Here is a 21,331-nt window from a genome sequence, read left to right as displayed (position 1 = left end):
AAAATGTGTTGAATTTGGTCAATAAAAAACGAATGGCTTATTTGCTATGTGAGGTTTATTTGATCGAATATAAGTTTCTTAGTCTGCACCCCTAAAACCGCTATAAGCCCTTGGCGGGGCGCTTTTGCGTCTTCCATTCAGAGAACCGCTCCACGCCGTGTAAAGGCATCGAGCCATGAGCTCATTTGAAAGACAATAGCAAATCATTTCTCTAACCAAGATGTTTTTGTTGTTTCTATAAATACCTTAGATTTGTGATTTTAGATGATATTTGCAAATATTACAAAAAAATAAAACCACACGTGGACATAATGCATTTACTATCATTCAGGATGATACTAAAACAGTGAAACATGTAATGTACCGTTTAAATAGATTCATGATATAATACAAAAGTATTTTCTCGCACAATGACTCCCAAAACCGCCTCACCCACTTGAAGAGAGGTGTTGATGACTATATACAGTAGGTGGGGGCACCTTTTAAACACCACAGAAGAAGCCGGAAAGCATTAACCGGAAGTACTTTGTTACCATCCTCTATCTAGTTTTCAAACCAAACACATTTCCACACGCTTTTGCAGGATGTTTCTAATGTAAGATTAGTCTAAATGAGACGTTCGTTTGTCACAACTTCAATGTAGTTTTGGTATTTATAAAGTTGTGGCCGAGCTTTTCTTTATCTGAACGTTGTGACTAAGAAAGTAACTGTAGCATACACATTTAGTGTCGTTTTAAAAAAAACATTTTTTTAGAAAGAATACAGTAACGTCAGCTTCCACGATGGATCGGGTAAGTTTGGTTGACTTTTATTAATAGTATACCTATTGTGGTGTTTTAAATGTCTAGGTCCAGTTTTCACGTGAGATCCTCCACATCCATAAGTTCGATTTGAACAGCAGGACAAAAGAAACCATGGTGGTAATTTCACCCAAGTAGCCTATTAGCTCATCGCACACAGATTGATGATACAAGGCCATGCTCAACCGGCAGGTCAAGTCAGAACCAGGGAGAAATAATTAGGAATCGCCTACACCAATTATGTATATAAACACAGGATTGTTGATGCTATATATTGGCCATTGAGGCTTTGAAGCCACCGGTTAACTTCTTTGAACACCTCATTGTTTCTCCAGATGCCAGTTCGACCACACAGCGTTTATACACTAATTTGTTGCCCAAATAAAGAATACGACCATTGAAAATAGGTCATTTTTGTTGCTAGGCTACCAGTTAAGGTGCTTTTAGCTTGTGTTTGCGCGCGTCTTTATGCGGAAGTAATACAACAATGATAGCTAGGTGCCGAAGAATGGTATGGAGTTAATTTTAGTCAAATTATTGAGCATATCCTCCGCGCGAATAAGCATCAGAAATTGTCCTTATTTAGTATATCAAGATCCAGATGTGGACCTCAGTCTAGAGCTTAAAATATACAATGGAGACCTACTGTCAGTATTTGTCGTCATATTGAGAAAATAAGATGTCCACATAGGCCTATCGCAGGATATTGAATGATTCCATATCCGCCCATAGGAAATGTCCATGTGTGATATTCAGAGTAATCACAATATCATAGGTCTAAAATAAAATAGTTTTGATATAGTTTTTTACATTGTTATGGATTGTTTTGATACAGTTGAAGTCGGAAGTTTACATACACCTTGTCCATATACATTTAAACTTTCACAATTCCTGACATTTAATCCTAGTAAAAATTCCTTGTTTTAGGTCAGTTGGGATCACCACTTTATTTAAGAATGTGAAATTTCAGAATAAAAGTAGAGCGAATGATTTATCAACTTTTATTTCTTTCATCACATTCCCAGTGGGTCAGAAGTTTACATACACTCAATTAGTATTTGTTAGCATTGCCTTTAATTTGTTTAACGTGGGTCAAACAATTCCGGTAGCCTTCCACAAGCTTCCCACAATAAGTTGTGTGAATTTTGTCCCATTCCAACAGGCAGAGCTGGTGTAACTGAGTCAGGTTTGTAGGCCTCCTTGCTCGCACATGCTTTTTCAGTTCTGCCCACAAATTTTCTATAGGATTGAGGTCAGGGCTTTGTGATGGCCACTCCAATACCTTGATTTTGTTATCCTTAAACCATTTTGCCACAACTTTGGAAGTTTGCTTGGGGTCATTGTCCATTTGGAAGACCCATTTGCGATCAAGTTTTAACTTCCTGACTGATATCTTGAGATGCTGCTTCAATATATCCACATAATTTTCCTACCTCATGATGCCATCTATTTTTTGAAGTGCACCAGTCCCTCCTGCAGCACGCACCCCCACAACATGATGCTGCCACCCCCGGTGCTTGACGGTTGGGATGGTGTTCTTTGGCTTGCAAGCCTCCCCTTTTCCTCCATACATAACGATTGTCATTATGGCCAAACAGTACTATTTTTGTTTCATCAGACCAGAGGACATTTCTCCAAAAAGTACAATCTTTGTCCTCATGTGCAGTTGCAAACCATAGTCTGACTTTTTTTTTTTTGTTGGCAGTTTTGGATCAGTGGCTTCTTCCTTGCTGAGCGGCCTTTCAGGTTATGTCGATATAGGACTCTTTTTACTGTGGATATAGATACTCTTGTACCTGTTTCCTCCAGCATCTTCACAAGGTCCTTTGCTGTTGTTCTAGGATTCATTTGCACTTTCTGCACCGAAGTACGTTCATCTCTAGTAGACAGAACGCGTCTCCTTCCTGAGCGATATGAAGGCTGCGTGGTCCCATGGTGTTTATACTTGCGTACTATGTAAACGTCTGACCTACTAGAATTATGATACAGTGAATTAATCTGTCTGTAAACAATTGTTGGAAAAATTACTTGTGTCATGCACAAAGTAGATGTCCTAACTGACTTGCCAAAACTATAGTTTGTTAACAACAAATTTGTGGAGTGGTTGAAAAACAAGTTTTAATAACTCCAACCAAAGTGTATGTAACCTTCTGACTTCAACTGTATATATCCTAACATCACTTTACAAGGTTTTCTTCAAGAGTCCAGATATTTTTATTGACTGAGGCCCAGTAAGGTTAGCCCCATAAATACGGGACTGATTACCGCTGCGCTAGATTTGTGTTTGGTGGAGGGTGGTATGTGCATTAACATTAGTAAAGTAACACATTAAAACATTGGTTTCGGTGTTTTTACATGATCGGTTGAAGTTATTACATTATTCATCACAAAAGTTGTTACTCACCTGACTGATAATGTAACTTATTACATTAAATGGAAAAAGTCATACTATAACAATTCAACATTTTATCATATTAACCAACAAGACATTTACATTTACCGGTTTTATTACATTGTAAATCTAAAAGTTATTACATTAACCGTTGATACAAGACACAGCATACATAGTTCATGCCTGGACCTCATGGATATTATTATCCAAAATAATATTGATTAGTTTTTGGAACATAAGTCAATTTAGATTTGTTTATTATTATAATACAAATATAACATTGAAGTGATATATTCATGTTTAGAATACAATGGATTGAATTTATTGATCAATTGAATACATTAATATATACCTATTGTTGAAACCTTATTCCTCATGAGATTTAATGACAATAGTATCATGAGTATATGAAAGAAGATTACCCCCCACACACAGGTTCACTGTGACATCTTCTATGATAACATTTATCCACTCAAATCACAAATGTGTGATATTAAATAGACACAGGGGAGACCTGATCCTAGATCAGAGCTGCATATTATGCTCCACAGAGGTTAACATGCTGATCAGACTTAGTCAACTGTTTAAGAATGGGAGATGGATATGACTGTTCACCAGATGTTTTCTATTGATCCATTATTTAGGGATCTGGAACGGTCCGGATAGGAGGGAGATGAAATATGTCATGCTTGTGTTTTCTCATTGGCCCTAAATTAACAAAGCTCTTCCCACATACAGTACCAGTCAAAAGTTTGGACACACCTACCCATTCAAGGTTGTTGTTTTAAACTATTTTCTACATTGTAGAATAATAAAGAATCAAATCAAACTTGATTTGTCACATCCCCGAAAACAAGTGCAGACCTGGCCATCAAATCAAAATCAAATCAAATGTATTTATATAGCCCTTCGTACATCAGCTGATATCTCAAAGTGCTGTACAGAAACCCAGCCTAAAACCCCAAACAACAAGCAATGCAGGTGTAGAAGCACGGTGGTTAGGAAAAACATCAAATGCTTACTTACAAGCCCTTAACCAACAGTGCAGTTCAAGAAGATGAACTGAAGTAAAAATAATAATAAAAAAGTAACACAAAAACATAACAGTAACGAGGCTATATAAAGGGGGTACCAGTACCGAGTCAGTGTGCAGGTTAGAGGTCATTTGTACACATAGGTCGGGGTGAAGTGACTATGCATAGATAATAAACAGCGAGTAGCAGCAGTGTACAAAACAAATGAGGGGTGGGTCAATGTAATAGATGGGTGGCCATTTGATTAATTGTTCAGCAGCCTTACGGCTTGGGGGTAGAAGCTGTTTAGAAGCCTCTTGGACCTAGACTTGGCGCTCCGGTACTGCTTGCCGTGCGGTAGCAGAGAGAACAGTCTATGACTAGGGTGACTGGAGTCTGACACTTTTATGGGCTTTCCTCTGACACCACCTATTATATAGGTTCTGGATGGCAGGAAGCTTGGCCCCATTGATGTACTGGGCCGTACGCACTACACTCTGTAGAGCCGTACGGTCAGATGCCGAGCAGTTGCCATACCAGGCGGTGATGCAACAGTTCAGGTTCTCTCTGTGGTGCAGCTGTAGAACCTTTTGAGGATCTGATGACCCATGCCAAATCTTTTCAGTCTCCTGAGGGGAAATAGGATTTGTCGTGCCCTCATCACAACTGTCTTGGTGTGTTTGGACCATGATAGATCTTTGGTGATGTGGACACCAAGGAACTTGAAACTCTTAACCCGCTCCACTACAGCCCCTTGATGTTAATGGGGGCCTGTTCGGCCCTCATTTTCCTGTAGTCCATGATCAGCTACTTTGTCTTGCTCACTTTGTGGGAGAAGTTGCTGTCCTGGCACCACACTGCCAGTTCTTTGACCTCCCTATAGGTTGTCTCCTTGTTGATCAGGACTACCACTGTTGTGTCGTCAGCAAACTTAATGATGGTGTTGGAGTCGTGTTTGGCCACGCAGTCGTGGAAGAACAGGGAGTACAGGAGGGGACTAAGTACACACCCCTGAGGGGCCCGTGTTGAGGATCAGCGTGGCGGACGTGTTGTTGCCTACCCTTACCACCTGGGGTTAGCACATAAGGAAGTCCAGGATCCAGTTACAGAGAGGGAGGCGTTTAGTCCCAGGGTCCTTAGCTTAGTGACGAGCTTCATGGGCACTATGGTGTTGAACACTGAGCTGTAGTCAATTAACAGCATTCTCACATAGGTGTTCCTTTTGTCCAGGTGGGAAAAGGCAGTGTGGAGTACGATTGAGATTGCATCATCTGTGGATCTGTTGGGACGATATGTGAATTGGAGTGGATCTAGGGTATCCAGGAGGATGCTGTTGATGTGAGCCATGACCAGCCTTTCAAAGCACTTCATGGCTACCGATGTGAGTGCTACGGGGTGGTAATCATTTAGGTAGGTTACCTTTGATTCCTTGGGTGAGCATTTTCTTCTTTGCTTATGGCCTTATAGAGTTTTCTTTTAGGTCTTAGTGCCAGCATCGGTCTGTGGTGGTAAATAGACGGCTACGAATAATATAGATGAGAACTCTCTTGGTAGATAGTGTGGTCTACAGCTTATCATAAGGTATTCTACCTCAGGTGAGCAATACCTCGAAACTTCTTTAATATTAGACATCACGCACCAGCTGTTATTGACAAAAAGACACACACCACCACCCCTAGTCTTACCAGACGTAGCTTCTCTGATCTGCCGTGCATTGAAAATCCCTCCAGCTCTATATTATCTGTGTTGTCGTTCAGCCACGACTCGGTGAAACATAAGATATTACAGTTCTTAATGTCCTGTCGGTAGGATAATCATAGGACATCAATTTTATTTTCCAATGATTGCATGCCAGCAAATAGAATTAATCGCAGTGGAAGTTTACTCGCTTCCCTACAGATTCTTAAAAGGCACCCCGTTATGCGTCCTCTTTTCCGTCTTTTCTTCACGCAAATGATGGGGAGATGGGCCTGTTCCCGGGAGAGCAGTATATCTTTCTTGTGACTTGTTAAAGGAAAAAGCTTCTTCCAGTTCGTGGTGGGTAATCCCAGTTCTGATGTCCAGAAGTTATTTTTTGGTCATAAGAGATGGTAGAAGTAACATTATGTACAAAATAAGTTAAAAAATAAGTTACAAAAGCAAAAAAAATAACAAAATAATTGGTTACGGACATGTAAAATGTCAGCCATCTTTTCGGCACCATCTTAACAAGAAGACCTGAAAACTATGAAAAAACACATATAGAATCATGTAGTAACCAAAAAAAAAGTGTTAAACAAATCAAAACATATTTGAGATTCTTCAAAGTAGCCACCCTTTGCCTTGATGAAAGCTTTGCACATTCTTGGCATTCTCTCAACTAGGTTCATGAGGTAGTCACCTGGATGCGTTTGAGCCAATCAGTTGTGTTGTGACAAGGTAGGGGTGGTATTCAAAAGATAGCCCTATTTGGCAAAATACCAAGTCCATATGGTGGCAACAACAGCTCAAATAAGAAAAGTGTATACGGTCTGTCGCAAAAACCATCAAGCACTATGATGAGTGCTCTCATGAGGACCGCCACAGGAAAGGAAGACCCAGATTCACGTCTGCTGCAGAGTAAAAGCTCATTAGAGTTACCAGGCTCAGAAATGATTGCCCAAATAAATGCTTCACATAGTTCAAGTAACAGACACATCTCAACATCAACTGTTTTTGTATTTTTTATTTAAAACTTTAATTTAACCTTCTCTGTTCAGAGGAGACTGCGTGAAATCAGGCCTTCATGGTCGAAATGCTGCAAAGAAACCACTAATAAAGGACACCAATAGGATGAACAGACTTGCTTGGGCCAAGAAACACGAGCAATGGATATTAGACGAGTTGAAATCAATCAGATTTAAGCGCAAGTTTTAGTGAACTTTCAAAGTTCTTGAAATATTCCATATTGACTGACCATGTCTTAAAGTAATGATGTACTGTTGTTTCTCTGTGCTTATTTGAGCTGTTCTTGCCCTAATATGGACTTGGTATTTTACCAAATAGGGCTAACTTCTGTATATAACCCCTACCATGTCACAACACAACTGATTGGCTCAAAGGCATTAAGAAGGAAAGAAATACCACAAATGAACTTCTAACAAGGCACACCTGTTAATTGAAATGCATTCCAGGTGACTACCTCATGAAGCTGGTTGAGAGAATGCCAAGAGTGTGCAAAACTGTCATCAAGGCAAAGGGTGGCTACTTTGAAAAATCTTAAATATATTTTGAATTATTTAAAAAATGTCTTGGTTACTACATGATTCCATATGTGTTATGTCGATAGTTTTTATGGCTTCACTATTATTCTACAATGTATAAAATACAAAAAATTAAGAAAAACCCTGGAATGTGTAGGTGTGTCCAAACTTTTGACTGGTACTGTATGTCTATCTAATGTTTCTCTCCAGTGTGTGTTAGCTGGTGTGTTTTCAGGTTTAATGATTGACTGAAGCTCTTTCCACAATGATCACAGCTGTAAGGCTTCTCTCCTGTGTGTGTTCGCTGGTGTGTATTCAGGTGTACTGATTGACTGAAGCTCTTTCCACAATGGTCACATCTGTAAGGCTTCTCTCCTGTGTGTGTTCGCTGGTGTGTATTCAGGTGTACTGATTGACTGAAGCTCTTGCCACACTGATAACAGCTATAGGGCTTCTCTCCAGTGTGTGTTCGCTGGTGTGTAGTCAGGGTGGAAGCTAGAGCAAAGCTCTTCCCACATAGACAGACATAAGTTTTCTCTCCAGTGTGTGTTTGATGGTGTCTAATCAGGGAGGAAACTACAGCAAAGCTCTTCCCACACTGATCACAGCTGTAAGGCTTCTCTCCACTGTGTGTTAGCTGGTGTCTATTCAGGGTGGAAGCTACAGCAAAGCTCTTCCCACACTGATCACAGCGATAAGGCTTCTCACCTGTGTGTGTTCGCTGGTGTATAGTTAGTTTTTCTGATAAAGCAAAGCTCTTTCCACACTGATAACAGCTATAAGGCTTCTCTCCAGTGTGTGTTCGATGGTGTCTAATCAGGGAGGAAACTACAGCAAAGCTCTTCCCACACTGATCACAGCTATAAGGCTTTTCTCCTGTGTGTGTTCGCTGGTGTATAGTTAGTTTTTCTGATACAGCAAAGCTCTTTCCACATTGATAACAGCTATAAGGCTTCTCTCCAGTGTGTGTTCGATGGTGTCTAATCAGGGAGGAAACTACAGCAAAGCTTTTCCCACACTGATCACAGCTATAAGGCTTCTCTCCAGTGTGTGTAACCTGGTGTCTACTCAGGGTGGAAGCTACAGCAAAGCTCTTTCCACACTGATCACAGATAAAAGGCTTCACTCCAGTTTGTGTTAGCTGGTGTGTAGTCAGGTTGCTTGACTGATCAAGGCAAGGGTAAGGCCTCTCCCCTGCATGAATTTGCAGATGAGATTGGAAGGCGTTAGAAGCACTGAAACTCTTCCCGCACTGAGAGCAGCAGTACGGTTTCTCCCGGGTGTGAATCCACTGGTGAATAATGAAATCACTCCTGCTAGTGAAACTCTTCCCACAGTCAGAGCAGCAGTGTTGAGGTTTCTTCCCTATACATCTCTGCTGGTGTTTCTTGGGGTGCTCTGGTCTATAGAGACACGTCTCTGTCTCTTCAGCAACACAATGTTGTTGAGGCTCCGCAGATGACAAGCCCCTCCAACTGAGAGAATGGTTCGTGCTGTCCCCTGTGAAACAAAGACATTGAATAACTATGTTTTGGAAATATAGGTCCATAAAGAAATACTATATTTAAAAAATGCTTTTGTTATATAGCAGACTCTTCTCCAAAGCAACTTACAGGAGCAATTAGGGTTTAGTACCTTGCTCAAGGGCACACAGATTTTTCACCAAGTCGACTCAGAGATTTGAACCAGCAACCTTTATTTGTGGCCCAACGCTCTTAACCACTAACCTACCTGCTGGCCTTATCAATATACACTCATTGGCCAGTTTATTCGGTAAACTCCCCTCCGTTCATGAAACTGGATCGACAATTTACTGGCCACTGAGTGTTTACTGTTTATCAATCAATTAACAGAAGTTGCAGAATCAGATTTGTAGTCTCATTCACACACCACATTGTTCTTACTTGATGAAATCAAATCTTCATCTCCCTCCTCGTGTCCTTCTCTCACAGTTCCTGGTGTTTTCCTGTAGTCGACCAGCAACACAGACACCCTCTTCAGATCCAGCAGTAAGGCGCTACCAGGAGAGTTGTGACCAGGGGACTCCGGCAGGTTGGAGGGGGATGGACTAGGTCTGTCCTAGTGACCACAGGAAGTATTGTACATAGAATATCATGAGACCAAACATTTGATTACTTTAGTCTGAATCTCTGATTGATTGGTGCATTCTTCTAATATCGCATTTCTCCTGAAGTGCGTCACTGATCACTACTTTCCACAACATTTTCAATCACTTTGCCAAATATTTCAGATGGAAGTGGCTTTTTTATATTTTTTATATACTTCGAATGCCCCGTCTTATGTTCAGAATGTTTGATTGAGCATTCATTGGAGTTGAACATCTTTCACCAGAGTTAATCTTAGTTAAATTCTGGGTTAAGTGTCACATAATTAGTCAACTGCTCGCTTAAGTTCTGGGTTCATAAGTGGAGAGATTAAGAGATGGTAGAACAAGGAGAAGAACCGGAATGAGAAGCTCCACACCCTCTTTCAAGATACGGGCTGAATGTACCCTCCCCTTCCAACATGTGACAGATGGTAACACCTGCAAAATCATGATTGGTTCAAATAACCAGTGACACAAAACCTAAACACCAGAACTATTGCTGCTCGTTATCCCACTTTTGGAGCATGTTGAGAAAAATGTCAGTCTCATAGTTTCAGTATTCTTATACAGTACATTGGTAACAGCAAGGGGAACAACGACTTCAAGGTCTCAAAGCAAGTGACGTCACCGATTGAAACGCTATTTAGCGAGCACCACCGCTAATTAGCTAGCTGTTTCACATCCATTACACATACATAGAAGAAACCATCAGTTATAGGGGTATTGTGGCATGTAGTAGAAACCTACAGTAAAAAGGTATGGTGTTGCCTGGTGCAATTTCCGCCCCATGTAACATTGTTCAAGATCCACTTTTCTATGTGACTTGTTACTGTAACAGCAGCCACATCTAAAAATCAACAACATTCAGATAATGAGTGGAATAAACTGTAATTTAACACCCAAGTATTTCAGCAGTACATTGTACACTACACCATTATTTCAAATTTCATTTTTATATATACTGTTCGTAAACTTGACACTTTAGAATTTTGGTTTTGTAGATCAGTTTTTAGCAGTTTGATTAAATTATAGTAAAATGTATTAACAAATGACAGGAAATATTTTCAAAAATAATCAATTGAAAATCAATTCAAAAAGAGTTTTGAAACATATTTTTGTGCTTTGAGTTGTGAAAATGTACCATTGGATTGGGCTAGTGGGAGTGAAGGAAAGTGAACAAGTGCACACTTAGGGAGGACGGAAAGATAACTAGGGATTCCTTAACATATTATGTAGGCAGAGGCGGCGCTAGCGCGAAGGCCATGGGTGCGACTGTTCCTGCAGATGAATCAATAAAATAAAGACAAATTATGTAGACATCCCATTATTTAACACTATAAGCATTATTTAACACTACAAAACATGGCAAATGTATATGATTGAATTAAATCCTGGAATTGGTCTAGGTGGTTGTTGCTTATTTTATAAAGCAATGTACCCTACTGTCAGTATACCTCCTTGAGGGGACCCCTGGGACTGGTGGCTACGCTGCTGGTGGGGGAAGGAACAGGGTATTTATTTAGTAAGTCATTTATTAAGTGTTAATACTTTAAATTAAGTTAACACACTGCCAGGACTTGAGGTAGGCCTACTTTAGAAGAATCCAACAATGACGCATTTTGTAGTTTTGTAATTTTACATGGTCTAACATATCTGTAGGCAGGAATTAGGAAACAAAACATTCAAAAGAACAGAATAGCATATTCTGAGTTTAAAGGTAGTTTCAGTGATATGATGTAGGCTATATGCACAAAGTAAACAGCATAGTGAGTCAATAACATGGACTTAATAAAGGTAGAACTAGTCACTTTAAATAACGCCGCTTTAATAATGTTTACATATCTTTCATTACTCATCTCGTATGTATATAGTGTATTCTATAACATCTACTGCATCTTGCCTATGCCGCACGGCCATCGCTCGCTCATCCATATATTTATATGTACATATTCTTATCCATCCCTTTACATTTGTGTGTATAATGTAGTTGTTGTGAATGTGTTAGATTACTTGTTAGATATTACTGCAGTGTTGAAATTTGAAGCACAAGCACTTCGCTACACTCGCATTAACATCTGCTAACCATGTGTATGTGACCAATAAAATGTCTATTTTATTTTATTTCCGCAATAACCAAGAACGTTGAACCGCGAGGCTAAACTTCTCCAATGTTTTGGTCCCATGGCTACCATGCTGGAAGAGTGTGAAGCATACCCTTTGCACAGATACTGTGAGTGACTGTGTGAGAGCGAAGTCTTGCATCTCGCTCATTGCAATATCTGCGGTGCTGCTTGTAGCATCGTTTTGCTGAGTCTACCTTTTTAATGTAGCTTATTTTACAGTCACTATGCAATTTAGTATTCATTCTTATAGTAAGAATGAAAAACAAAAAACAACATTAAGTGAAAAGTAGGCATTGGTTAATAAGTTAAGTTAATAACAAATTTGTATTCACAATGATAGCCTACCGTGAACGGTGGGTTAACTGCCTTGTTCAGTGGCAGAACAACAGATTTTTACCATGTCATCTAGGGGATTCGATCTAGCAACCTTTCGGTTACCGTCCCAACGCTCTAACCATTAGGCTACGTGCCTCCCTAATACATGTCATTAAAAAAAAATATAACAGATTTTCGTGCCCCCACCCCTAGTGCTGCACCACTGGAATGGCCGTACATAGCAGAGTTGTTGACAAATATCCAGATCGGAGTTGTAAAAATAATCAAGACGGTCAATGAAGCCAGTCAACTGGCAGAGTTGTTAGTTTGGCCACTGTTGATCTAAACAGATTTTGTATTCAAATTTCAAGAAGACAGGAGAAGAAGCATAATGGAATTTATTCTGAATGTTTGAAATTGGTGAGTTTTTCCTGATGCTAGCCAGCATGCATATGCTCACTGCAGTGCACAACGTGCTGTTTACGTGTATTTGTTTTCTCAGCTACAGTTAGAGTTGTGTCCTGTCCGACAGTGAAATATGTCTAGCTCTTACCATAGCTTGGTCTATGGAGTAGCTAGCTTGTGTTGCAAAAGTCTATTGCGTTGCATGCATTGTAAGGTAGCAGCGTGTCAATTTGGTTTTGAACTGATGTAGCTATGTCATTATTATTATTTATTTTTTATCCAGTCCTATAAATACTCCAAACAGCCTACTCGACCTCTCGGAGGCGTACGCATGGTCCTAAAGCACACCCTTAACACAGTTAGTATTACATTCCAATGATAAAACTAGGGGGGGACAAAGATGCAATTTCAGAATGTGGTGGGGACATGTTCACTCCATCCCCAGTGAAAGTTGCGCCCCTGGTTTTTGGTATATTTTAGTCGTCACTGTAGTAGACTAAGCATAGGTGATTAGAGGATGTTGAAATGAAGCTTGAATAGTGGAGGCAGCGCCTGTTTTCTTTTTCGACTTGCGGTAACTTGCTTGACCATTCTGAAGGTCATGTAACTGTTACATGCAACATTTCTTGTGAACTTAACAGGACAGATGTTGCTCTCTAGTTTTATGATGTAACAAAGGTCTGGTTGAATGTATTCTGCCACTGTCTTCTTGTCTCAGCTGAGTCAAGGCATATGAACTAACAGGTTATAACAACACAATTATTATAACATGTAATATGGCTATTTTTCTGGCTTGGCTTCCCTGGTCATTTGACCCACACACCGCTACTGCAAGGTGTAGGCTTGGCCTCATTATTTTACCAAGGTAAAGTTGGTTTGTCAAAAGCCATTTAAAGTGGTATAAATCAATAACTAATTAACTGTTTGTCACAGAAACATAAAACTCGATATTATTTATTCTATAAATGTCTAGCACACTTTTACAACCTTTGTTTTGAGGAAAAATTCCAGTTTTGATTTGATAGAGGGCATGTAGTCTATCAAATTTAAATTTCTATCCTATCAAAATTGGAATTTCTACTCAAAGCAAAGGTTGTAAAATTATGCTAGACATTTAATTAATAAATCATACCTAGTTCATGTGACAAACGGTGAAATAATTATTGATTTTTACCATTTTAAATGGCTTTTGGCGAATGTCTGAATATCCGAATGTGTGAATATAAAACCAACTTTACCTTGGCCACATTATTTCTCCATGGTTTCTGACTTTAGCTTCTCGTTGCCTTGTATTAAACTGTGTGCGATAGGCTAGTAGGCTACTTTTCTGAAGGATAAAATATGACGTGTTTTTATTACCACCATTGTTTATTTTGTCCAGTTGTTCAAATGGAACGAATGAATATGGAAGATCAAAGATGATGACTAGACCAAGACATGTTATACACCACAGTAGGAATATTGTTAATAAAAGTAAACCAAACTTACCCGATTCATCGTGTAAGCTATTCTTTCTTCAGCGTTTCTTCAAATAAAAAAACGTGACAGTTAATATGTAGCTAGCCCACACGAGTTACTTTGTTTGTCACAGCATTCAGATAAACAGCTAAACCAGAGCAATCAGGCGTCCTTTTAAAATATCAAAACTCGACTTAAACTGTGACAAATAAATGTCTGATATAGCCTAATCTTACTTCAGAAAGATCCCGGATAAGATTTCAATCTATTAAAGTCAATTAAACGTTCAACACCCTATTCACCAAGAATCCTGTTGTCTGTTGTCGCCTAACTCTACCCGAGATCCACTTGAAACAACGTCCTCTTCGAGAGTCCAGATAGTTTAATTGTCTGAGGCCCAGTAATGGACGCCTATAAAATACCAGACTGTTTACAGCAGCGCTATTCGTGCAGCGAACCAGAAAAGCCCAAAGTATGTTCAATCCGATGTCTGCAGTGTCCATGCAGCATTTTCAATAATGCAACATCCGCAGTAGTCAGTGCATTACAAGCATTTCGCTACAGCAGCAATAAAATATGTTTGTGACCAATAACATTTGATTTGATTCATAATTCTTCCGCTTCACGGAGCAGACCAGAATCAGCGCCGTTGAGAAGGAAGTGGTCTTCTTCTTCTTTAGTGTTATGGCGGTCCGCAAACAATGACTATAGTTGCACTTCCCCACCTAGTGTGTTGGCTGTGTATCAGCCTACTATTCTGTAGTATGAATTCATAACACTGAAAAACCAACTAACCCTACACCCATTTAAACCTCATCATTATTCCACAACTTTGGCCCTCTGATTCAACACCAGGCCAACAGCCTGGGAGGACAGGATATTATCCTTCAAAACACCTTGGAACTCTTCTGCAGTAAAATATTGTACACCCAAGTACTTCTCAACAGCTGCCACCAAAACATCTATCCACTGTGTTTTACATTCTATTCCTGCGGTACGGTTGACAACCATGGCCATGAACTTGGCCAAAACTTACTGAAGCATGTTATTCCTATCACTCTCTATTGACCTCAGCCTAATCACAGGGATCCTCTCAGGATCCCTCACCCTGGACCCATCTTCCTCTAGTACTCTCTTCACTGCCTCAGCATACAACACCTTCTGCACTACTGTGATCCTGGTAACCTCAACCTGTCTTTCTCTCACCGGACACATCTGATCTCCAGCACCATGTATACCCCTACAGTTTATACACACAACCTTTTTACATCAATACTACACATTCCTTTCTCTTAGGTCCTCCTGCACACTTCTCACATCTAGAAATCTCCCTGATACACACTGCTGGAAGGAAGTAGTCAAGGAAGGACACTTACCAATCATGTCAACGTCAAGCTATACAGAGCTTTAAATCTCGCCAGTTTGTAGTTTTAAAACTCGGAAATTAGTTTCCTTTGGCTCGTTCAGCCAACCCAAAAGGAAAAATGTATGGGGGAAAATTAGGGTTTTGGAATAAATACCAAAAATAAGATAAGCACAGGCTAAGGAGATCTTATACGTTTTGTTCTATGAGATAATAGCAGTCAGTTAATATGACCTTTATGAATTATGAAGCCTTTGTGATGTGCTTTTTTAAATTACTTAAATATGTCAAAATTCACAAGTGACGTTCGCCGATAGATTGTATAACAAAATATATAACATCTAAACCTGTGTTTACAACAGACCTTATTTTCGGCATTCATGCAAAAACACCATTAATTTCCCCATAGGCTTTGTCCAGCGAACCATGGCAAAATTAGCTATAAAATGATGCCATTACTCTTTCTCTCCATAGAGCCCCACCGTGGACGAGTTATAATACCCTTAAAACCCAGGGGCCAAACAGGGAAATGGTTCCAATTGTTTTCCAACATTCATTTTTCCCCCATAGGTGATTTCCAATAGGCTTACCCTGACGAGACATTTCACATCGGCTACACTCACCCCCCTTTTGACCTCCTCCTATTTCTGCAGCAACCAGTGATCCGGGTCAACAGTATAAACCTTACGTCCGTCCCCTCGCCCCGACCTGGGCGCGAACCAGGTCGGTCTGCACACGTCAACAGTCACCCTCGAAGCATCGTTACCCAACGCTCCTCAAAAGCCACCGCCATTGCAGAGCAAGGGGAACCACTACTTCAAGTGATGTCACCGATTGAAACGCCACAAGCGCACCACCGCTAACGAGCTAGCCATTTCACATCGGCTATACAAGCTCCTGCACATCTCTTGCTTGCTATTGTGTAATTTTAAAACTTGCCCATGACAGGTCACAGAATTGTCAATTTAAAGAAATTCAGACAATTTATTCAATACTACATTTAGCTAACATTAGATTGTTAATCCAGAGATGCTTATGTTTAATACTAGATCATTGATTGCAGGATATTAGCTTGTCACTTAGCCTTTTAATAAATTGATAACAGTAAACCTAGATAGTTGTATCTCATAGTACTCCGAGTGGTGACTCAAGACTCGCATGAAAATAAAAGAGAGCCGCACACTCAAGGAGCTCAGATGCAAAAATGTAATAATCGCCGTCTGTAATCATCGCCAAGAGTGGCCTAATATCATTGGTTAATTCTCAAATATTAAAATGGCATACAAAGAACAAATAGCATATGATCATAGATTCATTTTAGACTACACAAGCTTACAAACAATTACAATGGCAAAGTCACAATCACAAGAATGGCTTCAGATCAAAGTCTACGTTGTGACCGAGGGGAGCAAAGGTCTTTAAGTTAAAGATCCAGGCAGCCGCTCGTTTTAACAATAAATGATCAAGGTCACCCCCTCTAGGGAGGGTGACATGTTCGATGCCAATATAACGCAGAGACGAAATCGAGTGGCCTGCCTCCAAAAAGTGGGCCGCAACTGGACAAGTAAAGTTTTTGCACCTAATGGTGCTACGATGCTCTGAGATACTTTTATTTCGCACTTTGTTTTACCCACATACTTTTTACCACAAGGACAAGTTATAAGATAAATAACTGCTTTAGTGGAGCATGTGATAACACCTTTTGATTGGGATCTGTTTCCCTGTTTGTGGGTAGCCAGATAACAGATGGCTAATTACATTGATATGTTTTGGAATGTCTAACCAGCGTATCAGGAAAGCAAGCAAAACTTTAGTTTAGATAAACAAATGTAGTTCGCTAGCTAGCTAGGTCGATAGCTACTTTACATCAGACATCCTTTACGCTGATGTTGGCTTATTGGATGCTACCAAAAAATGTAATGGGATGAATAGAAATAGTGATAGCACACAGAAAGCTGCAATGATACAACCCATTTTCAACTCTTGGGACATTGACCTTTAAAATGTTCACCCCAAGTGAGCCCCCTGACTCATTGAATATAAGGCCTACAGATGAATTCAGGTCTTTTAATCAATGTGTGCTTGTGTGTGTTAGTGTATGAGTACAGGTGCAGAGGTTTGTGTTTGTGGGTTTGCATTAGGAGGGTGGTATGTGCATTAACATAAGTGAAATAACACATAAAATATTGGTTTAGGTGTTACGATATTCATTTAAAAAGTTGTTACTCACCTGATAACGTAACTTATTACATTAAGTGGAAAAAGTTATCATATTAACCAACAAGATGTTACATTTACCGATTTTATTACATTATAAATCTAAAAGTTATTACATTAACCGTTGTTACAAGACAGTATACATAGTTCTTACCTGGACCTCATGGATATTATTATCCAATGTATTATTGATTAGTTTTAGGAATATCTTAATCAATATAGATATATAAAATATACAGTTTAAGTGATAACTTCTTGTTTAGAAGATAAAGGATTTAATTTATTGATCAATTGAATACATGAATATACACCTATTGTTGAAAAATTCTACATAATGACATTTAATAATATCATGAGTATATGAAAAGATACAATTATCAACACGCTGTATATTATGCTCCAGAGGTTACCATGGTGATCAGACTAAAGCAACCGTTTAAGAATGGGAGATGGATATGACTGTTCACTAGATGTTTTCTATTGATCCTTTATTTATGGATCTGGAACCGGTGCCAGATAGGAGGGAGAGGAAATACGGCACATTTTTGCTTTTTGGTGTTGTCTCATTGGCCCTAAATGAGCAAAGATCTCTCCACACAGACAAACATAGGGTTTCTCTCTAGTGTGTGTTCGCTGGTGTGAAATCAGGCTCCCTGATTGACTGAAGCTCTTTCCACAAGTATCACATCTGTAAGGCTTCTCTCCAGTGTGTGTTCGATGGTGTCGATTCAGGGTGGAAGCTGCAGCAAAGCTCTTCCCACACTGATCACAGCTGTAAGGTTTCTCTCCAGTGTGTGTCAGTTGGTGTGTTGTCAGGTGGACTGACTGATTGAAGCTCTTCCAACACTCAGCACAGCTATAAGGCTTCTCTCCTGTGTGTGTTCGCTGGTGTCTAGTTAGTTTTTCTGATACAGCAAAGCTCTTCCCACACTGATAACAGCTATAAGGCTTCTCTCCAGTGTGTGTTCGCTGATGTATAGTTAGTTTTTCTGATACAGCAAAGCTCTTTCCACACTGATCACAGCTATAAGGCTTCTCTCCAGTGTGTGTTCGCTGGTGTGCAGTCAGGGTGGAAGCGAGAGCAAAGCTCTTCCCACATAGACAGACATAAGTCCTCTCTCCAGTGTGTGTTACCTGGTGTCTAGTTAGGGAGGAAGCTACAGCAAAGCTCTTCCCACACTGATCACAGCTGTAAGGTTTCTCTCCAGTGTGTGTTACCTGGTGTCTAGTCAGGGAGGAAGCTACAGCAAAGCTATTCCCACACTGATCACAGCTATAAGGTTTCTCTCCAGTGTGTGTTCGCTGGTGTGTAGTCAGGTGGACTGACTTATTGAAGCTCTTCCCACACTGATCACAGCTATAAGGCTTCACTCCAGTGTGTATTAGCTGGTGTGTAGTCAGGTGGACTGACTTATTGAAGCTCTTTCCACACTGATCACAGCTATAAGGTTTCTCTCCAGTGTGTACACGCTGGTGTACAGTTAAGGCTCCTGCACTAACAAACCTTTTCCCACAATAAAGACAGGGGTAAGGCTTCTCCCTGTATGAATTCTTACATTAGATTTGAAGGTGTTAGATGCAGCAAAACTCTTCCCACACTGATCACAGTGAATAATGAAGCCACTCTGGCTTGTGAAACTCTTCCCACAGTCAGAGCAGCAGTGGTGAGGTTTCTTCCCTGTACGTCTCTGCTGGTGTTTCTTGAGATGTTCTGATCTGGAGACACTCTTCTCTGTCTCGTCAGCAACAGGATGTTGAGGCTCCCCAGATGATAAGCCCCTCCCACTAAGAGAACAATAGTACGGGGTGTCCCCTGTAAAATAAAGACCTTGAATAGTTGGTATTTGTTTATGGACCCATATTTTCAAAACCTACAACTTCTTTGTTGTTGTTATTTAGCAGGTGCTCTTATAAAGAGCAATTTACAGGAGCAATTAGGGTTAAGTACCTTGCTCAAGGGCGGCAGGTAGCCTAGTGATTAGAGCGTTGGACTAGTAACCGGAAGGTTGCAAGTACAAATCCCCAAGCTGACATGTTACAAATATGTTGTTTTGCCCCTGAACAGGCAGTTAACCCACTGTTCCTAGGCAGTCATTAAAAATAAGAGTTTGTTCTTAACTGACTTGCCTAGTTAAATAAAGGTAAAATAAAAAATAAATAAAAGGGCACAGACACCTTGTTGGATCAGAGATTCGAACCAGCAACCTTTTGATTAGTGGCCCAACGCTCTTAACCACTAGGCTACCTGCCGCTCTCATCATCAATATACACTCAGTGGAGTGGCCAGTTTATTAGGCACACACCCCTCCATACATGTATACTGTTAATCAATGAATTTGCAGAAGCAGGTTGTAGTCTAATCCACACCCCATTGTTCTTACTTGATGAAATCAAATCTCCCTCCTCGTGTCCTTCTCTCACAGTTCCACTCTGCCCTGCTGTTTTCCTGCAGTCGACCAGCCGCACAGACACCCTCTTCAGACCCAGCAGTAAGGCGCTACCAGGAGAGTTGTGACCAGGGGACTCTGGCAGGGTGGAGGGGGACGGACTAGCTCTGTCCTGGTGACCACAGAAAGTATTGTACATAGAATATCATTAGACCAAACATTTGATTACTTTAGTCTAAATCTCTGATTGATTGGTGCATCCTTAGAATACCTCCTTTCTCCTGAAGTGTGTAATCGTTCACTACTTTCCACAAATGTATAAGAATTCTAATGCCCCGTCTTATGTTCAGAAGCTTTCATTGAGCATTCATTGGAGTTGAACACATCACCCCTGAGTTAATCTTGGTTTACGCAGAACTAATGTCTCATGAATTGGTCAACCGCTCAATTTAGTTCTGGGTTCATACGTGATAAGAGGAGAGCTTAAGAGACGCTGGAACAAGGAGCTCCACCCTCTTTCAAGATACGGGCCGAATATCCCCTCTCCTTTCCAAAATTCAGAGGACGCCAACACCTGCGAAAACGTGATTTGTCATAATAACCAGAGAGGAAAAACCAAAACACCTGAACTACTGCTGCTCATTATTATGTACTATTTAAAGCCAAATCCATCAATTTGTTTTTACTTTCCCCGAAATTAAATGAATATCAATTTATACAGTTAGAGCCACTTCTTTCTGGTTCCATTTACAGCTTGTTTCTAGCCTAAAGCATTGCAGAGTTATTCTGATGTTTTTCTGGTGCTAGCAAGCATGCAATGAACAACGTGCTGTTTACATCTATATTTGCTCACCCTTCGCAAATCAGATCACGACTCAATCCTACGTATTGTACAGATATTCCAGTAATTCTATACACATACTGTCCATAATGTCTCTACATCCTGTAATGGAAAATGTTATCATGTGAAGAGCAGCCTTCAAAATGTTCATCTTGTCTTAGTGTCATAAATAATCCTTGGTTCCTGCCTGTACTTGGTAAAGATATGAAGGGGGGCAACATGACCCCCTCCTCAGGACCATCTGGCAGAACGGCCAGAATATGTTGTATAAATTGAGACAGGAGGCGGTGCCAGACACGTGCCGGAACCAACCCTATGAACTATGACTCTGTAACGTGTCTGTAACCAGTAATATAAGAGATCTAATGGGACTGCCCTGAGGGAGATACCATCAGAACGGTACTTTATGCATCCTAAGTTTGACTTTGTCCTCTAGAGCATGCTGATAATAAACAATGATTCATTTAAGATTGACTTTGAGTGCCCCTGTGTAGAATATACGACTATGTCATCACATCTACTACAAGACAAAAAGTATTTGGACACCTGCTCGTCAAACATCTCATTCCAAATGCATGTGGTCCCCCCTTTGCTACCTATAACAACCTCCACTCTTCTGGGAAGGCTTTCCAATAGATGTTGGAACATTGCTGCAGGGACTTGCTTCAATTCAGCCACAAGAGCATTAG

The 21,331-nt window shown here is 40.2% G+C and overlaps 1 protein-coding gene, 1 long non-coding RNA gene and 1 pseudogene across 3 annotated transcripts; 1 reads left to right on the top strand and 2 right to left on the bottom strand.

Annotated features, from left to right (window-relative positions):
* Nucleotides 1-527: 527 nt before the first annotated feature.
* LOC135554717 (uncharacterized) lies at nucleotides 528-21,110 on the top strand. Its single transcript, XR_010457726.1, has 3 exons — nucleotides 528-791; nucleotides 9,379-9,498; nucleotides 19,838-21,110. It is a non-coding gene; the product is annotated as an uncharacterized LOC135554717 (long non-coding RNA).
* Nucleotides 5,609-14,497, bottom strand: LOC135554706 (zinc finger protein OZF-like). Of its 2 annotated transcripts, none has more exons than XM_064987129.1 (4): nucleotides 14,137-14,497; nucleotides 13,865-13,901; nucleotides 9,331-9,505; nucleotides 5,609-8,926 (listed from the first exon to the last, which is right to left on the bottom strand). In XM_064987129.1, exons 2-4 carry the CDS (start codon nucleotides 13,871-13,873, stop codon nucleotides 7,620-7,622), a joined length of 1,491 nt encoding a protein of 496 aa, XP_064843201.1. In that variant the 5' UTR covers nucleotides 13,874-13,901; nucleotides 14,137-14,497; the 3' UTR covers nucleotides 5,609-7,619. The 2 variants fall into 2 exon arrangements, with proteins under 2 accessions (XP_064843201.1, XP_064843200.1); XM_064987128.1 differs by having other exon boundaries at nucleotides 13,865-13,903; nucleotides 14,168-14,497.
* LOC135554703 (zinc finger protein 883-like) overlaps nucleotides 17,434-21,331 on the bottom strand; it is a 33,746-nt pseudogene continuing 29,848 nt past the window's right edge.

Source organism: Oncorhynchus masou, chromosome 14 (assembly GCF_036934945.1).
Source record: "Oncorhynchus masou masou isolate Uvic2021 chromosome 14, UVic_Omas_1.1, whole genome shotgun sequence".
Classification (NCBI taxonomy): Eukaryota; Metazoa; Chordata; class Actinopteri; order Salmoniformes; family Salmonidae; genus Oncorhynchus; species Oncorhynchus masou.
Note: the sequence above shows the minus strand (reverse complement) of the source record. Positions and strands in the feature narration are given on the sequence as shown.